The sequence below is a fragment of the Lindgomyces ingoldianus genome (assembly GCF_010093535.1).
Source record: "Lindgomyces ingoldianus strain ATCC 200398 unplaced genomic scaffold BDR25scaffold_42, whole genome shotgun sequence".
Classification (NCBI taxonomy): Eukaryota; Fungi; Ascomycota; class Dothideomycetes; order Pleosporales; family Lindgomycetaceae; genus Lindgomyces; species Lindgomyces ingoldianus.
This window is the reverse complement of record NW_022985203.1, coordinates 221,232-239,450: the sequence shown is the minus strand read 5'-3', so window position 1 is coordinate 239,450 and position 18,219 is coordinate 221,232. Positions and strand designations below refer to the sequence as shown.

Genomic DNA, 18,219 nt, shown 5'->3' with positions numbered 1-18,219 from the left:
AGTGCACCCGCAGAGACAAAATAATATGTGATGGAAAAAGTGAGGAAAAGGCAGGCGGGGAGTCTGAATCGAGCGGGGAGGAGACTCAATTTATGTGCCAGAGATTTGTCAGTGAGCAGGTGAAAGAATGAGCAGGCAGCCGACGGAAACTCATAGAAACCTTCTCTTTTCTGTTTCCTGGGAAACTTGCTCAAAAGATCTTTTTACCGCCAAACGGCGAAGCAATAGTGTCTAGGGGCGGCAGCAGGAAGCGGTTAGGCACCCAATCAATCTTTAAAGAAGGTCGTTGTTGCCTCTAGAAGAAGCAGATAGGAGCCACTCGCATCGAAAGTGAAGGCGGTGCAGTCGAGCATACTGATAGAGAAGGTGGTGATGCCTCAGAATTCACGTGCAAAGCATCATTTCTGCGTTGGGCACTGATAACAATTCGGTAAAGCAAGGTTATTTGTGGCACTGTCTCTTGTGGTTGTGATCGAGTGGCGACTGTTTCTCTATTTCGATGCATCACCAACGAGGCATCAATCATCAAACCCTTCAGTGAAAGAGAAATATCACTCTGTGGCGCCGTATCTCTTCGTCAGAAACGAGTGGTGAGAGTTTCTCCATCTCGCTGCGCCGCCAGCGGCGCGTACATACCTCGCCGCACCAGCCTCTCTAAAATTGACGCCGAGCTTCTCCCATCGTCGAAGTAGGCGCAGTACTGAGTGGTTTCAAGACATGCAAATACTCTTGATCCCAGATCTCAGACCTCAAAGCGGGAACAGTGGCTTGCAGACTGCAGGCTGGCGCCATGCATACCGCCTGTCATACCACTCCGAAACTAGTGTCTGTCATTTCCCCAATCCGGATGCCAGAACGGAAAGAAACAACTAGGATTAGCTGCTGCTCTATCTTCACGCCTGAAGAGGATTGAGAGGCGTGGCGAGAATCCGCATAAACGAAGCGTGGAAGTCGTGGTTTGCTAACAATCTTCTTTCTAAGGAGTATATAGCACTGAGGAGGGTTAGCGGGCCGGATTTACAACTCTTGGCGACAGCCCACCATCGCTCCACTTCTCCACTGCAAGGTGTGTTAAAATGGCTTCCTTCCCCTTCCTTCCTCGATCTTCCTCTCCAGATTGTCAAATCACTTTTCGATTGTGGATTCCTATCCTAAATTCAGGTTATGCTGATTTGAATCAGAAGACTATAATCATTCACAGCTAGAATACTGGAAATATATATCTATCAAAGCAGCTCGCTCATTACGCTCTAAAACCACTTTCAAATCCGCTCCTAATTGGAGAAGAATCTATGCAAGCAACCCCTTCTAAGCCACTCATATTCGTGCCGTCTAGCTCTCTATAACTTTGGCACCGGAGCCGCCGCCCTTATTCCATCCCAATCCTCCATCTTGTATTCGACAAAACCCTCCTCGTCCTCCATACCTGGAACCTTGGGATGCCCAAGAGCGTAAGGACAGAAGTACATGGTATCGTATTTGACTTCCTCCCTGCTTAGCCCCTTCTCCGCGGCTTCTGCCTCCGCACGCTCTCGCATTTTCCTTAGGTCAATACCGTCGTTTCTTAGTGGCACTTTATTTTGCTTGTTGTTGTGCATGGTAGTTATGCTGATGAGGATGCGGAGGAAAACCGGGACTGCGTATTTGGGAAGCTTGGCTCGACAGTGTGAGAGCAGAGCGTTGTAGTCGAAGGTAGACTGATGCGCTGGGTCGATGTACAAAGCTGCACAACCCGCACGTCCATCATGGCCAGGGACCTCGACGCCGTAAACGTTGGCTTCCACGATGCCGGGATAGTGGCCGAGCACTTCCGACACCTCCGCAGTACTCACGTTCTCAGACTTCCAACGGAAGGTATCGCCTAATCGATCTAGGAAGAACCATCGACCATCCGGTGTCCGCCGTAGAGCATCGCCTGTCCGGTAGAACAGATCGCCCTTCTTGAAGACATTACGCTCGAACTTCTTATTCGTGGCCTCTGGATTTTTATAGTAGCCCACGAATGCTTCCTCATTCGGAATCTGCACGATAATCTCGCCGCCTTCTTCGTACGGTTTCCGCTTCGCAAAGCCCGTCTTAGGATCTCGCCAGATGGCATTCGTCTCGTGATCGATCTCAACCGGAACGAAGGTGTTGCGGAGAACGGTCCGTAGAATGAGGCCATGATGGCCAACGGACGTTGCCAGGAAGGGCCCGCGGCAGACGTTAATGAGACCGAACACACCCTCAGTGCTGTTGAAGAATTCAGCAACAGTCTTGATGCCAAAGCGGTCGACGAAGCGTTGCCAGACATCGGGCCGCATTCCGTTGCCAAACATAACGTGTACGCTATGTTTCTTGTCATTCTCGCTTGGTGGAGCAGCAAGGAGATATCGGGCCGTCTCTCCGACGTACACGAAGGCAGTTGCTTTGGAATCGCGGACATCACTCCAGAATCTGGAAGTGGAGAATTTCTTGCCGATGCAGAGGGTTACACCTGACAGCATGCAAGATACGGCAGTCGTGCATCCGGTTCCATGGTACATGGGCATGCAGATATACCATCGATCGCCGCTCGGCCCGGGTTCCAAGTCGAGGCTGCGAATACGACCGCCAGCGAGCGATCCGGCTCTCTGGATCTCAAAAGGACAAGCTTTGGGGTGACCAGTGGTCCCACTATTCCCGTCAGCTTCAATTCTCTGCGAGAGGGAGTACCGAGAGGATGGAAAACCCAAAGCACCAACCTCGTGTAAAACAAACACATAGGGAACGTTCCCTGGATACCATTACGGAGCTCATCCTCGGGACGCTTTGGCTCCATCCGACATATCTCGCCTTTCAACGACTTATCTAGGATCTTGATGGTCATACCAAGCTCGCCCTCGATTCGACCTCGGACCTCATTTATTCTCTCAATGGCATCGGACTGCTCATCTACAATCAACAGCTTCGCCTCACTAACTTTCAAGCAATGGATCAGAGAGTCGCCAGCAAGATGATGGTTGATCATTGCCGGTGCAGAGCCTATCGCCCACGATCCCATGTGTCCGAATATGAACTCTGGCTGATTGGTGAGGTAAAAGGCCACCAATTCGCCGGGCTTGACCCCATTCTGCAGGAAGTACTGTCCATATCGACAGGCTTGCGCGTAAGTCTCAGTCCACGTGTAGCATCCTTCTCGCGACCAAATGGCTTCTTCGGTCTCGGGGAGTCGCTGGACCTCAGCCTCGAACCAGTACCACAGACTGCCGCGATTGTTTGCACCTGGGGTTCGGGGGTGGTCAGCAACTCGTCAAGAGTTGCGGGGTATGGCGGATGAAGCTTACCGCGGGTGGCGAAATCTCGCTCGTTGGCACGTACGCTTCTAATAGAGGTGATGTCCTTGGAAATGTGGAATTTGGCATCCAAGTAGGCGGCGGCGGCGGCGGTACCTGCAACTGCTGCTGCTGCGACTGGCGCTGTCAATGTGTCACGTCAGTCTCAATCTGCATTTGTGGAGAAGATGTGGAGCAGGTCGCGCCACAGACGGTGCCACAGACTGTGCCACAGTACAGGAACTTCGGAGACAAACCAAAAGCCATGTTGCGTTCTCTTTACTGCTTCCGGGGCCAGAGCGACGGAATGGGAGAAGTGAGGAGTGGCCGGGGAACAGCAATCGAGGGGAGAGCTGGCAGCGCAGTCGGAGAGACACGGCAGTCGGAGGAGTTGACGCTGAGTCTGATAAATGAATGCGCTTTGCTCGCCAGGTGATGAGTTGCCGAAATGCCTCGGTCGGCCTGAGCTGGGATGGTCTACCCCACGCCCCACAACTGCCGTCCTGCAAGAGCCGCGACGCGAGCTCAACACCATCACGAACGCCGAGGAAGAGCTGCGATAGTTGCGAACAAAGCGCATCGGGATATCATTCTGGGCAAGCATCTAGCTGCTTCCGTTCCGTGCAATTGCCATTGTCACGACCACATCTACTAACGCCTAACTCCGTTATTATGCTCAAAACTCCCCGTCATCAGCCCATTAACACCGCTGCAGAAGCGATCAATGCAGCTACAAATACACATCTCGCTGTTACAATTGACACTGTCGACGCGTCTGACCCCGTCTGAAGAGCTGGTCTGTCCGTGCCTGTAGCGCTACCCGTCGCGCCAGCCACAACACTCGTAGCGAGGACTGTTGATGCTGGAGCCCCTGGCACATTCGGGACAACGCTGGACGCGGCGACCACGTTGGTGGTTTGCGCTGCACCGCCACTTGATGTCGGATTCGACGCTTCTTGCGTGCTTTCGGGGGAGCTAGGCTTGGCTGTGGTCTTCGAAGCGGCCGCTGATGAGGCTTGGTTTGCTGCCGACGAAGTCTTCGCTGGTGCACTTGACGCCGGGCCTGCGCTCGAAGCTGCGGATGGAGCATTCGAGCTTGAAGAGCCTCCTCCGTTCGATGGCGTTCCGCCGCAGTTTGATGCACCTCCCAACTTGACCACCATTCCCACACCTGCCACCGGGTCCTCGAATCCATTATCGTCCTGAAACTGCTTCACATCGAACGTTCCTCCCTCCGTCGGAAGCTTTAGAGTGCTGAGCTCATTGTTCTCCGGATTATCGTACATGATGAATGAGTACTTCCGGTCGTCACCCGTCTCCTTAAACGCCCCGGGCGCTTTGTAGTCCTGCAGTGCTTTGGCGCTGGTCTCAAGGTTGGTGATGTCGAAGTTGTATTTGAAATTGGTTTGCGCAAAGTGGAGCGTTCGCGCATCGTCGCACGTTGTATCCACGAGGAGGATTGTATAGAGTTTGTTCGCGACAATATTGGAGCTGTCTCCCAGAGCGAATGTAGGCGTGTTTGCAACATCTGAGCTTCTGTTAGGCTAGCCTCAAGAAAGTAAGTGAAGCGCGGCGTACCTTTTGAACCAAATGTCGTTCCATCGTTGAAGCCGTTTACCGCGTCTCCCGTGTACGATACTTGTATATCGATGCCGCTAGATGCAAACCCAACTGACAGGTCCTGCGGGACAATCTTTGAACTCTTCGCGCTCGCAAGCTTACACAAAGCTGCGGCATATGCTACATGCTGGAGGTACTTTGAAAGCATGTTGGGCTGTGGTACAACAAATTACAAAAGCCTGAAATAGAGGAGGTTTCGAAGGATAAGATCGCGAGGAAGAAAACGACACAATTAATGCAATTTCAGATCCCAAGAAACAGCAGCAAGAAAAATAGATCTCAATACTCTCTGACTTCCAAGGCATTTCTCAAACCTTACTACCTCAGGTCTTTATACAACCACCCCCCCCTTCCATCCCCAAACCCAAACGCCTCAGTCATCAACGCCACACTGTCACAGCGAACTTGCGCCTCCTGTGTGTGTAACGCTCGCCAAATTCAATTTCAGAATAAAGTCCTAGTTAAGCTTATTCTAAACAGCCTCTCAGCGTGCTGAATTCCAAGTCTAAAACCCTACGTTGCTGATTTTAGCTGCGTTGAGGACGGTCGAGTTTCAGGCATGTTTGGGGTCTGACGCTCGGAAGTTGAAGGCGCCGGGCGGCTCTTGTCCGCCTTCTCCAGATGTCTATTTCAATAAACTATGCCGCAGTGTTTGGGGGATTTCAGGGCATTTTATTTTTATTTTGCGAATTGGGGTCGCAACATTCGCACGCCGCAAAAGTACGATGGCGGAGGTTTGTCTGCGGCGTAGTAATGGCGTTGATGGGGCTAGCTTGGCAGGCAGCTGCCTGTCTGCCTCTCTGCGTGTGCCACAGTCCCACAAACACCGCGAAACCGGGCGGACGCCTTGACGTTCCGACCTGCTCCTGCGTTTGAAGATTCGCCTGTGCTGTGGGCTGATCTTTTCCCAGAGGCTTAACTTGTTAGAATACACGCCGATCTGCTTTCCCTCTCTCTTGGGTTTGTTTGTCCTTGCCCAGTCCAGTTTCAGGCATCTGAGCATCTGCAGTCTCCCCTTTCGTTCTCTTTCCCGTTCCAAACCAGCCCAGCTCTTCCCAAATCCTCGGTTCGCTTTCTCGTCATCGTCATAGCCCAAGGCTTCCCCTCGTTTCCCAGTCAAACCTGCCGGCTTGATAAAATGGATCCGTCTTCGTCCCAGCGGCGACAAAAAGAGTCTAGTCGCTTCATCACCTCACTGAATGATTATTTCCGCGTTAATCGCAAGCAGCCGGAAGAAACGCTGTATATGGAGGTCAACTACTCGCTTACTGTTGACGCGGATTTGTATCTTATGACGGAGAGTAAGACAACGGAGAGAAAGGAGAAGAAGAGTCCGCCGAAGGCTAGCCCGCCTCCGAGGAAGGTCAAGACGATGGGTCAGGGGACGATGTCTTCGGGGGGAAATACAGGACAGAGGAAACCAGAGCAAGGATGAGAGAGGGGAGGGGAGGGGAGGATAGGAGTGGCTGAAGGAGTAAATCTATGACAAGCTCGTGGAAACTTAGGCCTGCTACAACGTCGGGGTCTTTTGGCTTTTGAGAGTGTCGACGAGCGCTGGCCGACAGACTTGACTTGAAGTTATCTAGTCGTCGAGATACCTGGGGCCGATTGTCTCCAGCCTACTAGAGGAGAATCGAATCTGGCAAGTCCAAGCCTCTACCCAACGCCGTGTCTTCAAGAAGTCTCAACAGATCAAAGGCCCAACGCTCCGGAATATTCGCCTTACTAGTTTCTCGCACCCAGCCCGAATGATTATCTTCAAGCCGTCAGACCTCTGCTCACTAGGTATCTCGAAGAACCTTCAAACTACTTGCCTACGTTCTTCAAGAGGACATCCGTTTAGCGCTTTCAGTGATACGCGGAAAATCGCCACCCCTAGGCGGCCGTCACAACGCAACTCGGGGCCGCCGCACATTACGTCTCTGTACCACAGCTGCAAGGTCAGTGCGCCTGAAAATGGCCGAGGAAGCCGATAGCGTACAACACAGCACAACACAACACTCGATTACCAATTATATATATATATATATATATAAATCCGGAGAACTCCGCCCCCCTATCACACACGTGCGATGTCAGCCTAGGCCGCGCGCCCTCCTCTTCACTCCTATACTTGCCAAGCCTTCTATAATAAATGAATAAAGGTGCCGATATGCGCGTGGTACGAGTATCAGCCCAACGACCAATTTAATGCACGAGATTCGATAATTGCACACATGCTTCGGCTGTTTATCAAGGCTGTTTATCGATATCGAGAAGGCTGGGGTGCATGGAGTTTTAGGCACGTGCGTGTGTGGATGTGGACTTCCGTCTGTGTTGGAAGCTAGGGCATGCAGGGATGGGGGTGGAGATAGTGGATCCGGAGTAGTATTGCTCAAGGGTCTTGCTTGCGTGCTGACGGTGAGGAGGGGATGTGGTCTATGGAAATTGCGGTGTGTCCTCAGCTGAGCTAGACTTTTGGGGTTCGATGTGCGCATATGTTTACATATGCACATGCCATTATTCGAATAACTATGACCCTCTCTCTGTGGCCTGTCTGTGCAAACTCACCATATACTTGCGATAACATTGACTTTTTAAATTTTATACATTACCTTTAATTTTTACTGCTTAGATTACCTTTTAATATTTAAAACCACTTATTTCTATAATCTTTATTAGACGCATGTTCTTATGTATTAGGAAAAGTACGTTGCGACGTTGTGACCGTACAATGTCGTTCAACAATCGCTTAATAACCCTAATGTTTTAAAGCATTAAGAGCATTAAGCGAACATTAAATGTTCAGCTTAAACTTTTAAGGACTATCTTATAATTGCTACAAAATCTTAAAATTTCTAGGGAAAAGTACTTTTCCTGATATGCCCCTTAATTTTGTTAGGCTGGTATGCTATTTTTGGTGGTGAGAGTGCCAGCCCATCTACCAATCAGAAAATATAAGCAGGTTCGCCTTTTTCTGACTCCCGAGCTTAATTTAGATTTGCATTGCTTCAAAAATGGTATCCCTTCCCAACTGTAGCGTTTCAATCTGTAGTATTCCAAGATGTAGCACTACGAATTGTACTGCTCCAGGCTGTAGTATGACTTATTGTAGCCCTCTACGGTAACCTTCAGCATTGTAAACCGAAATGGCCGCCATCATTTGATATTTCACAATGTAAAATTTATACGGGTTTTTCGGAGCTCGTTGTGGGCTGCTTGGTACGGAGAATCGTCCCAAAAGTCTTTTTTAGCGTCAAAAGCACCTCTTGTTATCATTTCTGCTTCTGGACTAGCTCTCAGCCTCTTTTTCGAGAGATTAGGGAGTACTTATCTCAGCAAGCTCAGCCGACAGTCAAGAGCAGGGGGATGTCAACTAGACCAATATAGGGATAGCGGTGTTTCACACCTCAGTCAACATCTTTGCTCTTGGTTGCAGAGATTTGGCCTTTGACCAAGCTCTAACCCGACTGAGCTTGCTGAGATAAGGGAGTACTGAAACTGTGGCTACGCGCTAAGAGACTGCGGAATCAAAATAAAAGTCGCGTCCGTTAAAGCGCGTATTGCTTGCTTCGAAAGTCCTAATCAACCTTACTCCCTTAAGGATGGAGACTATACAAGACAACAGAAAGCACCGCAGGAGCGGCTCCGCTACCTTGTTTTCAACACACCAAATCCTGCTCGACCACTCGCCATCTTCTGCCAACGAACATATTTCTCAGAGAACAAGAGCAAAGTTGGCACAAAGAGATACTCGGCCCACTGTTCCACCTAAAGCAGATGTTAATAGCTATCGCACTACCTCACCTTGTCTACTATATTCTGAGTCTGCACATTCCAACATTTCCTTTCCTATCGCAAACCAGTCTCACATCAAGAAGGTCAAGGGCGTTTACGATTTGAATAACATCTCCTCGAGGCCACATGGTACATCAGTATTTGACGATGGCGGAGAGCCTAGGACGTTCGTCAAGCTTACAACGCCTAAATCACTTTCGGAGCTGAAGAAGATCAAAGGCATCGTGCAGTCAGACGCAGAGAGGCTGGAGACCGCAAGAACGCTATCACTGACCCAGCCCCAATGTGTCTTTTGTTTGATATACTTTCAGACAGACGTTGCTCTAGGCAACCATGTCAACATGAAACATCCCAATGGTCGCACGGCTGAATGCAACTGGAATGACTCCGGGTGTGACAAGAGGATTCGAGATCCAAAACTTCTAGACAACCATATAAAATACAAGCATAAAGACACACCACTTTCCATCTCAGGAAATAAGCACTGGAGCGCGCCCCGGAGTCAAGGCAGTGTCCTTCGTTGTTGCAAGAAGTGTGGGGATGACTACTTTTATCTCGCCACACACCAAAAAGGATGCGGAAAATATCATTAATGTTCAGTCTGCAATCTCAGGTTCAGTAGAAAGGAAGGGTTTGAGAGACATCTTAAGACGCATAATCCAAACTCTGAGAGATTTAAGTGCGCCTAGGATGACTGCTTCAAATCTTTTGCTGACAAGATTGGCTTACAGCAACACATCCGAGGCTTTCACAACGCTGAGAAGATTGCCTGCTGTGTCTGTGGTACGAAGTCTACCGTGTCCTCTGCTTGGGGACACTTACGCAAACACAGTAGACCACCTGGGGAGCCGAGATACAGGTGTAAATACGACGGATGTTCAGCGGCATTCCGCACCACTTACTTGGTAAACGCGCACATATTGTACAATCATCTAAAGATTGGAATCGAATGCGACATTGATGGCTGTGGTGTCAAGTTCAAAGAAGAGAGTGGATGGAGATTACACTTACAGCTGAACCACTCAGGAGTCGAGATTGAAGAGCATGTCCTCGCGTTGCGAAGTGCGTCGGCAGTGAAGAAGCTCTTGACCCAGAGGGAAAAGTTAAAAAAGGGCCTATGCACCGTACTTATGAGCTGTAAGAATGGAGCTATCGCCGATGAGAGAGGATTGATTCCAGCGTGTGATAAACACCTAAGACGCCATTATGAGCTTAAAGCAAGACAGGCACGGCACAGCGCATTTAAAATCAAGAGGATTGGTTTCGGGTCCCTTGTGCAGACTCCAGATGAAATGGCAGCTTGTCTATCAGCTGTTACTGTACCGCGTTGTGTGAGAAGATTGGCACGTCAAATTGAACGCCTGGGTAGGGTAGGGCGAGTGTTTTGCGTGGATACGGAATTTGCAAGAATCCCTGGAAAGGATGGGCGAATGTCGAAGCTTATTCCAGTCGAAATTGCGGTTTACGGCCTCGACGGAAAAGTTGTGATTGATACTCTTATTAAATACAATGAGCCAATTGAGGAGCTTTTAGGTGATACTCCTTGCTGTGGACAACACGCAAGATTTAATTAGAGTGTGTTCCGGAGGATTTATGGCCAAAGGCACGAAACATCTGGGATGACCATACGGAAGATTCAAGATGTGCTCCTCAACGCAGACATGAATTTACGGTCAACACTAGCTAAATGGTCAATAAGCGCAATTAATCGACGAATATTAGGAATGATACTTGAGGAGCAAACCCCGGAGAGGTCGATTCTAGTACCAAGACACTAGAGGAAGGTTCTGCCAGGATTTTTAACTATGTCATTATCTTATTTTCACCATCTCCTCTATCCCGCCTCCATGCTTTACCAACAGGCCCATCGAGCTGGTCCGGATACCCTCATGCTAATTGATATGATTAGAGCTCTTATCAATCTCTCTTGCCGATGCGAAGGATTGCAAGAATGTATTCACGACTTCTAGCGGAGACAGTTCAAGTTATATTCCAATCATCGAATCATGCATATCAAAGTCCTAGGCGTTCCTCAATTATACCGACAATTGACTGCCACTCACGCATCGCACCATTGCCCGTATCGCCACACATCAGCAGACGCTCTTGAGGCCGTAACACTTCAAACCAGCCGTTTTCTTCCTCACCCTTCTGGACACCCCAATCATCCTCGAGCATTCGGATTTGCTTCGCCGTAATAGGATGGTGCCACATCGCAGTATTCATCGCAGGAGCCACGATGATAGATTTCCTTTTCCCATCAACAGTCCCATCCGTATCCCAGGCCCGAACCACGCTGGTTAATAGATTATCACAAATGCCATTCACAATTTTTGCTAATGTGTTGGCATCTAAAGGACAAATAACGAGCAAGTCGGACCATTTACGCGCTTCTATATGAAGGATTGGGGCTCCTCGCCGCCATGGCTCTGGGCCCCATTCGGAAGCGTCGTCATATACAGCTTCGACACATGGAATATTCATCAGCGAGGATACAGAAGGCTGTTCCTCGGATTGGCCGGCCAGGAAGTTCTTGGCCGATTGGGTTAGGATAATCCTAATAGATAACTTGTCTTTATGACGTGAAAGGGAATTTGCAATTTCCGGGATTTTGATGGTGGCAACGGATCCGCTCGCAGCAAGGAGAAGGTGCGCTCTGCCATCCTCGCGGAACGTCGGTAACGTAGCTGCGGAGTTTGCGGCATTGCAGAGCGAGTCGTTGGTATCTGTAACAGCTAGGTCCATTTTGCTGGTTCAATTTGATGAGGCGTGTGGCATGGATTTTAAGTAACGAGAGCCTGGTAGCTTGGTAGTTGTTGATGAAGTTGGGAGAATTGTCCCACGCCCCCACTTTTCTGGTGATGCACATGACTTGCCTCCCGCCAAGTGCTCGTCTAAAATTAGCCAATCAGAGCAGCGCCAAAGAGAGCCACCATTTCTCAAAGCGGAAATGCCATCTAATTATTTACCAAAGTATGCCGTTGGGACTGCAAGAACGCCAGCCTAGTCAAAGCAGAACCATTCAACACTTTATTGCCATCTTCAAGTCCCTTGATACAACGTTCAGGTCGGAAATTAAACCTGGTTTTCCATGGACCAATGACTTCCAAGGAAAAGGCAATCCAGGATGACAGAGTTCTAAGGACAACAAATTTTCCAAGGATTGGGGAATCCGGGGATGACAGAGTTCCAAGGACGATAGATTTACATGAGAGATCCAATGACTCATGAGCTTGGGCATGAGATCATGAGCAAACCCGGGCAAAAGCCTGAGGAGGCTTGATTTAGACTAAGCCAAGGCTGAGCCGGGATTGAGCCGCGTGAAAGTTTGCTGATGTATTGCGCCAAAATTGGCTAACTAGAGTAGGTGCATCATTGACAGGGGCCCGAAAGTGGGACCAGTCAGTCTATGACACCTCACATGTCTACGAGCTGATTGGGGCCCAATTTCAGATCCTCTTCATGCTGCTCAAGGCGGTGATCTGACAACTGGATTTTGGACCTCCTCGGCGCCCGGGACTGCACCTGCGCCTCCAAATTAGGAAGGATGAAATCAGGCACAATCAAGAGGAGCTCAGGCTTGAATCAAGCAGATCACGCCGGCTCACTTGGCTCAGGGCGAGCTCATGAGCCTGTTGGATTTGCTCAGGGTGGGGCTCAATCTGGCTCAGCCACTGCATGAGGGGGGCCTGATTCAGGGGTCTCGTTGCATGAGCTCAAGGACTCTCAGATGAAAAGGCAGACGGTAAGGAAATATTAATACGTTTGTATTAAAAAGCTATATACGTTCTGCCGCCATTTTCGGCGGCATATGCCACCCTTTTCGTAGGGCGTTGTCGTCGGTGGTGAGTCTGTATAGTGCAATCCGTACCTCACTACAATGATGTTGACTTGCACCTCTAACCTCTCATCCCTAAGCCACGTACACTTTGTGTAGGACAATGGCGCCTTTTACAACACCCAGCGATCCCTAGTCTCCTGTGCATGCACGCCGTGATGCAGCCACTCTTAAGATGTCTGCCCTGTCCACTAACCAATAGAAATGCTATGTATGATAGATATGCAGTGCAAGAGAACATATGGAAGGAATGGTATCAAACTACACCGAGATACACTGTTTGGGGCTGCAAGATTGTCCTCAGGGTGGTCAAATTGATCACCAGCCAAACGTCTCAATCTCCAATTTCAACTCCCTCATCTCACCTCTCAGTACGCGATTCTGTAACCTCGCAACTGTGTTTGCAAGATCAGCGGATAGAGAGGGTGGACCACAACCTAGAGACCCATTCATTAGCAACCACTCTCACAAATCTTAGGACAGAAAGTAGACAAGACGTAGTAGACTCACCTAACACAATCGCCCGATCACCACTAACATACCCCTCCACTACATCCGCAACGACCGGCCTACAATAATGCATCGCAACACTGACACCCCTTTTCGCACTCTCTTCGCCCTTCTCACTGCCACTCCCACTCCCACTTTCAACCCCAAAATGCACTTCCTCGTCAAACAGGCCGATCCCGCCATTCAACCTCCTCAGCACGGGTCTTGGTTTCTCCGGCAGCCTATCTACCTCCCCATTCTCACTCACCCCAAGAGCTTCAAACACCTTATCCGAAAACGGCAAACTTCCCCTCCTCCCCCTCCCCGTCGGATCTACAGGACTCACACACGGACTCAACTCATCCTCGCTCGTGCTCGCACTCTCCGCAAGTGCCCTCTCCCTCGTAATGAAAATATCCACAGTAAAACTCGCATTATTCGGATTCGGATGATTTTGAATATTCTTAACAGCCTCGGTAAGTCCCTCTTCAATCCACTTCACCCACTCCGAATCGCGGATAACCCAGATGAGATGGATGCGCCGGGTTGCCAGGATCTTGTCTTTCTGTTGGTTGCGGAGATGGGTTGTTAGGGAAAGGATGTGCGGCATAGAGGCTGTGATACCTGAGCCGCCGGCGATGCAGATTACTGTATCGAAGAGTTTGTGGATGGGACGGCGGTGCGTGCCGTATGGGCCATCGATGATCGTTCGGAGGGGGGAGGACACCCCGGATTTACAAGCGATGGTGTGGAGTTTGTGGGTAGTTATTTCGTCGCGGAGAGGGAAGGAAGAGGAGGATGATCTCCGTTGGCGTTGTGGTTTTGGGGGTGAGATGATAGGAAAGGAGGATTGGGAAAGAGGAGAGAGGGGCGATTCGACTTCTTGCTCGGTTATGGTGATGGTATTTTCGATGCATTCGGTGTCGTGGCGATGTTTAGTTTTCTCACCGGTTACGCTGATGGCTTTGCCTTTTTCGAAATCGAAATTGAAGAATGGGGGCGAGGTTCGTCCAGTATCTTCTGGAGTTCCCTTGTCTGTCTCAAAGAGCTTCTTCGTGAAGCCTTTTTGTCGTCGTACGAGGAAGATCATCTCGTGGCTATTTCGCTCGAGAGCGGCCGAAGGGATGTTGGCGATGGTAAAGGGATGGTTACCGATCCAACTCAAACTCGGCATTCGAAGGAACGCATGTTGGCCGGGCTTCCATTTCATCGATGTCGGAACAGACACTGCTACTCTCGTCATGTTCCCCGAGAGATGCGTGATGGTCGTCGTCCAGCCATTCATATTTGCCACATATCGGAGGTTTCTATGTCGTTGCACCAAGCGCAGGATATTAGAGAAGAACAATACAGCAAGCGTAGCGTACAGGTAATTTGGCTAATGGTATTATCAGTTTAAAGTTGGAGGGACACGATTGATACACTTACGCTCATGTACTCCCCCCAGATGTGCCACCAGAAGAGACCAATGTATGCTACAGCAAGGAAAATATGCAAGTACTTGAACGCCTCATAGAACCTTTTGCGCACCAAAGGAATGGAGAAGAATGCGAGGCCAAAGGTGGCAAAGTACAAAGGGGTTCCTGATAGTTCGCGCCTCTCGTTCGCGTACAACGAGTTGAGCATGCTCCAGCCTCCATCTCTGACTGGGGAGACAAAGTGCGGTACCTGTTGAAGTCAGTTTGGAGTCGACGGAAATGCTGGGAGAGACGTACAGTGTGAATAGTTGCAAAAATGAATATTACATAGGCCACATATCGATGATATACATTGAACTTTTCGTATCCAACGCCAGTCATCCAGGTAATGACATTGACTTTCCCGGCCAACGCCACAGTTAGAGGCGTTAGTGCAGAGATGATGAACGCACATCGTACCGACAACGGTGGGGATCCATATCTGAACAGCGCACGGAGGTACGGTCGCTGCGGCCAAGGCAAGATTGTAAAGAAGATAGTTGCGAATGCGAGAAGCATAAGAACACCGTAAGAAACCTGTCGTAGTCCAATCGATCTTGTCAACCAGTTATCAGGTCGCCGGTATGTGCAAAACCGGAAAAGTGCAACCAGCTTGTCCCTCCAGGATGGTGAAATTTTTCTTGACCGCTCATTCCTTCGTGGTACTCGATCTTGTACCTGGTGATACACGTAGATCGCCGTAAAGAGTAGTATCCAGAACGAGTAGAACCATACGGTCCATTTCCCGTACTCCAGAAGTCCTAACAGCGGGGTGACTTTTTGGTCCTCAGCAAACCCCTCCCGAAATGCCCTGCAGGTATCGTTCGTACAGTGAGGATCAGAAATGGGGAGATCCTCGACCGAGACACCCGTTGGCAGAGGAGTACTTGGCCATCCTGGCGGTGCGTATATCTGATCCGTGGGGCTTGGCGGCATCACGTAGGCTTCCAAAGAACTGGGGGGTGTACGTAAGCTGGACGGCTCTGGATCGTAGGCCCCTGAGGGGAGGATTGGTAATGTCTGGGTGGCTAGACTGGAGGGACAGAAATCGTCCAGACTGCTGGTCCAGTACTTATCAGGGACCTACCGCCGCCATGCATTGTTGTGTCATTTGAAGCGGTCCCCTTCTCTGCGACTAATTTTCTGCTAACCATTCATCAACATAGTAATGCACTTCTCTTCCCACATTCCCCCAAAGCGAATCTGACGATGTGGAACGAGTGTGATAACAGACGCGCCATATCGACCCGTTGGTCCCGGCCACCCACCGTTCGAGCCTGAGTTTCTCTCATACGGACAGCGCGTCTCCGGACTCGGCTTGTGAGAAGCACTGCCCCACGGGGTATCTGAAAACCAGGAAAGGCTCGCAGCTGCCGGCACTTTGCACGCTCAATATTGGGGCCTCGACTTCGCACTCGGGTCCTTCAATCTCATCTGGACATATCTGGAGAAACTTCTCGTCCGACATAAAATCGTCAATATGCCAGTGGAACGACAATGGCGTCAGGTTGAAGCGGGAGGCTGTCACGCGGTAACCGTCGGAAGATTAGAAGAAAGTACAGAAGCTTCGATGGCCAGAAGTTCCGGCCCCACATGCGATCTGGTGTAACCAAGCAAATGAAGAAACGAAACAAAACGACCGGGATGACGATCTTAGATAGAGTGAAGCTTAAAACGTTCGGCTACATTCTGTGGGTGCATTCTGGGGGGCGTTAGCGAACACGAGATATCGTCATTTGTTCAGGACGGCCATTGCAAGAAAAAGACCAGTCTCTTAATCTACCTAGGACTCCGCGGGTAATAATTAATTTTTCACATAGAGATCGACGTATTGGTCAACGTCCATCGCGTCCAACGTCTTCCCGTCCTGGCCAAGCTTGACGAGCTTATCGACATGCTCTGCTGGGAAATGCGGTCCGAGATGCCTCTTGAACTTGGCGAGTATTTCAGGCTTCGCTTCCTCACGTCGCAGGCGGTGGCCCAAAGGAGCCTCGACGACTTCTTCTTCAAGGACGGTGCCGTCCTTTAGCTTCACGGTGAGAGCGTTGGAAATAGTGCGCTTCTCTGGGTCATGGTAATCCTTGGTGAACTGCGGGTCTTCCACGCAGGAGATACGCTGCCGTAGGGACTCGACGAGCTGCGAGGTGGCTGCCTCGCTGTCATCGGGGTAGTCCGTGGCCTCCAGACGGTTGAACACGAACATGGTAGCGACCATATACTATCGCATATTATCAGTCACGTCCGTCAGCCTGTCGGGGGTCACGCTTACCTGAACGCAGTGGTCACGATCAGCGAAATTCTCCATGGGCTTGAACTGCTTGTCAATGATCCGGATGCAGGCCTCGTGCGTCCGGTTAACGACGCTATCGATATCTGCAGCGGTCTTGCCCATCGCTTTCAGCTTCTTGTTGAGGCGCTGCGCAGCTTCAACGGCGGTCTGCGAGTGGAATTCGGCTGGAAGGAAAGGTTAGAGTATGTTCCACAAGAGATTAGACAGGGCTGCTGACCAGGATAAGACACCTTAAAGAGGACGTTCTCCATGACATAGCTGCCATACGGCCTCTGGAACTGGAAAGGCTTTCCACCAAAGTTCACGTCGTAGAATCCCCATGTGGGGGCAGAGAGGACAGTAGGCATGCCGCCCTCGCCCCTGAGGACCTTCAGGCAGAGGTTCACAGCCTTCTCGCAAGCATCACCAGCCGCCCAAGACTTGCGGGACATGGTGTTGGGCGAATGCCTGTAGGTTCGCATTGACTGGCCATCACACCACGCCTGAGAAACGGCATCGCGTGTCTGGGCCTCGTTCAGGCCCAACATCTTGGCCACGACAGCCGTGGAGGCGACCTTGACGAGCACGACGTGGTCGAGGCCAACCTTGTTGAACGAGTTCTCCAAGGCCATGCAGCCCTGGATCTCGTGTGCCCTGATCATAGCCTCAAGCACATCGCGCACTTTGAGGATCTTACCGTTGCCGAGCTTGCCACCAGCCCTATTTGTCCGCGAGATCCAGTCGGCAGTTGCGAGAATGGCGCCCAGGTTGTCCGAAGGATGACCCCACTCGGCAGCCAGCCAGCAGTCGTTGAAGTCCAGCCACCGGATCATGGCGCCGATGTTGAAGGCACCTAATACGGGGTCGAGCTGGTAGTTTGTGCCGGGCACTTTTGCGCCGTTCGGGACAACTGTACCTTCCACAACGGGCCCGAGGATGTTCCTGCATTGCTCGAACTCAAGTGCCTTAAGCCCACAGCCCAGGGTGTCGATGAAGACCCACCGGGCGGTGTCGAACTATATAGACCCCAGATTAGCTGCTGCTCCAGCTGAGAATAAGAATCGGCGTACCGCAAGCTCCGAGTCGATCGGCGTGCTGTGAACGTAGCTTGCTACATCCTTGATCTCTTGGTCGTACTCCCTTTTGCTAGCCACCGGCGGGGCAGCGCTCCTCAGCGAGGACATGGTAGAGAAGGGAGCCGTAACGGCAGCCCGGGTAGTAATAGGGGTAGTAGACACGGCTCGGAGAGCAATTGGCCTCACTGCTCTGCAGCTGATGGCTGAGCGCTGGCGTAGAGTTCGTGATGCGGTGCTGCACAAGTTGCGACTGAAGGCCGACATGATCAGATTAGCTCCCGTCGTGCCTGGACGAACTCAATGCGGCACTGGGCGAAGAAAATGAGTGTCGTACGCGTTTTTATGAAGCGGAAACGACCTGTGAGAAAATATCAGGTCAGTGAAGTGGTCGGCTTGGTTT

At 50.6% G+C, this 18,219-nt stretch overlaps 7 protein-coding genes across 7 annotated transcripts; 2 read left to right on the top strand and 5 right to left on the bottom strand.

Moving 5' to 3' along the window:
• Positions 1-30: 30 nt before the first annotated feature.
• Positions 31-1,312, top strand: BDR25DRAFT_361130 (uncharacterized protein; the record flags this gene model as incomplete). The annotated part of the gene is made up of 9 exons (XM_033696366.1): positions 31-107; positions 140-253; positions 332-430; positions 478-537; positions 596-688; positions 747-825; positions 855-950; positions 985-1,138; positions 1,185-1,312. 9 exons carry the CDS (start codon positions 31-33, stop codon positions 1,310-1,312), a joined length of 900 nt encoding a protein of 299 aa, XP_033541750.1.
• BDR25DRAFT_337270 (fatty acid transporter-like protein) lies at positions 1,235-3,560 on the bottom strand (the record flags this gene model as incomplete). Its single annotated transcript, XM_033693174.1, has 4 exons — positions 1,235-2,655; positions 2,724-3,243; positions 3,306-3,437; positions 3,551-3,560. The coding sequence occupies 4 exons, from the start codon at positions 3,558-3,560 to the stop codon at positions 1,341-1,343; spliced, it is 1,977 nt and encodes a 658-aa protein (XP_033541749.1). The 3' UTR covers positions 1,235-1,340.
• Positions 3,561-3,985: 425 nt separating this feature from the next.
• Positions 3,986-5,061, bottom strand: BDR25DRAFT_318884 (uncharacterized protein; the record flags this gene model as incomplete). Its single annotated transcript, XM_033691783.1, has 2 exons — positions 3,986-4,821; positions 4,872-5,061. 2 exons carry the CDS (start codon positions 5,059-5,061, stop codon positions 3,986-3,988), a joined length of 1,026 nt encoding a protein of 341 aa, XP_033541748.1.
• A 2,713-nt stretch (positions 5,062-7,774) lies between these two features.
• On the top strand, positions 7,775-10,660 carry BDR25DRAFT_361127 (uncharacterized protein; the record flags this gene model as incomplete). The annotated part of the gene is made up of 16 exons (XM_033696365.1): positions 7,775-7,798; positions 7,829-7,857; positions 7,892-7,991; positions 8,028-8,246; positions 8,273-8,324; positions 8,382-8,395; positions 8,435-9,222; positions 9,264-9,303; positions 9,341-9,369; positions 9,422-9,487; positions 9,523-9,680; positions 9,717-10,174; positions 10,224-10,238; positions 10,265-10,362; positions 10,390-10,443; positions 10,471-10,660. 16 exons carry the CDS (start codon positions 7,775-7,777, stop codon positions 10,658-10,660), a joined length of 2,334 nt encoding a protein of 777 aa, XP_033541747.1.
• On the bottom strand, positions 10,529-11,506 carry BDR25DRAFT_271133 (flavo protein). The gene has a single exon (XM_033687242.1). The coding sequence runs from the start codon at positions 11,433-11,435 to the stop codon at positions 10,704-10,706; it is 732 nt and encodes a 243-aa protein (XP_033541746.1). The 5' UTR covers positions 11,436-11,506; the 3' UTR covers positions 10,529-10,703.
• Positions 11,507-12,436: 930 nt separating this feature from the next.
• BDR25DRAFT_93825 (uncharacterized protein) lies at positions 12,437-15,844 on the bottom strand. The gene is made up of 4 exons (XM_033699269.1): positions 14,733-15,844; positions 14,446-14,685; positions 13,039-14,395; positions 12,437-12,965 (listed from the first exon to the last, which is right to left on the bottom strand). Exons 1-4 carry the CDS (start codon positions 15,408-15,410, stop codon positions 12,847-12,849), a joined length of 2,394 nt encoding a protein of 797 aa, XP_033541745.1. The 5' UTR covers positions 15,411-15,844; the 3' UTR covers positions 12,437-12,846.
• Positions 15,845-16,278: 434 nt separating this feature from the next.
• Positions 16,279-18,083, bottom strand: BDR25DRAFT_328954 (2-methylcitrate dehydratase; the record flags this gene model as incomplete). Its single annotated transcript, XM_033692424.1, has 4 exons — positions 16,279-16,692; positions 16,744-16,928; positions 16,982-17,759; positions 17,814-18,083. The coding sequence occupies 4 exons, from the start codon at positions 18,081-18,083 to the stop codon at positions 16,279-16,281; spliced, it is 1,647 nt and encodes a 548-aa protein (XP_033541744.1).
• Positions 18,084-18,219: the final 136 nt, after the last annotated feature.

Excerpts from the sequence above, each read along its gene's own strand:
- BDR25DRAFT_271133 (XM_033687242.1), bottom strand. The coding sequence starts at position 11,435 with ATGGACCTAGCTGTTACAGATACCAACGACTCGCTCTGCAATGCCGCA.
- BDR25DRAFT_93825 (XM_033699269.1), bottom strand. The coding sequence starts at position 15,410 with ATGCCGCCAAGCCCCACGGATCAGATATACGCACCGCCAGGATGGCCA. Across the intron at positions 14,686-14,732 it reads TTTTTGCAACTATTCACACT|GTACCGCACTTTGTCTCCCC; the intron begins GTACGTCTCTCC and ends TGACTTCAACAG. Across the intron at positions 14,396-14,445 it reads TCTGGGGGGAGTACATGAGC|CCAAATTACCTGTACGCTAC; the intron begins GTAAGTGTATCA and ends TAATACCATTAG.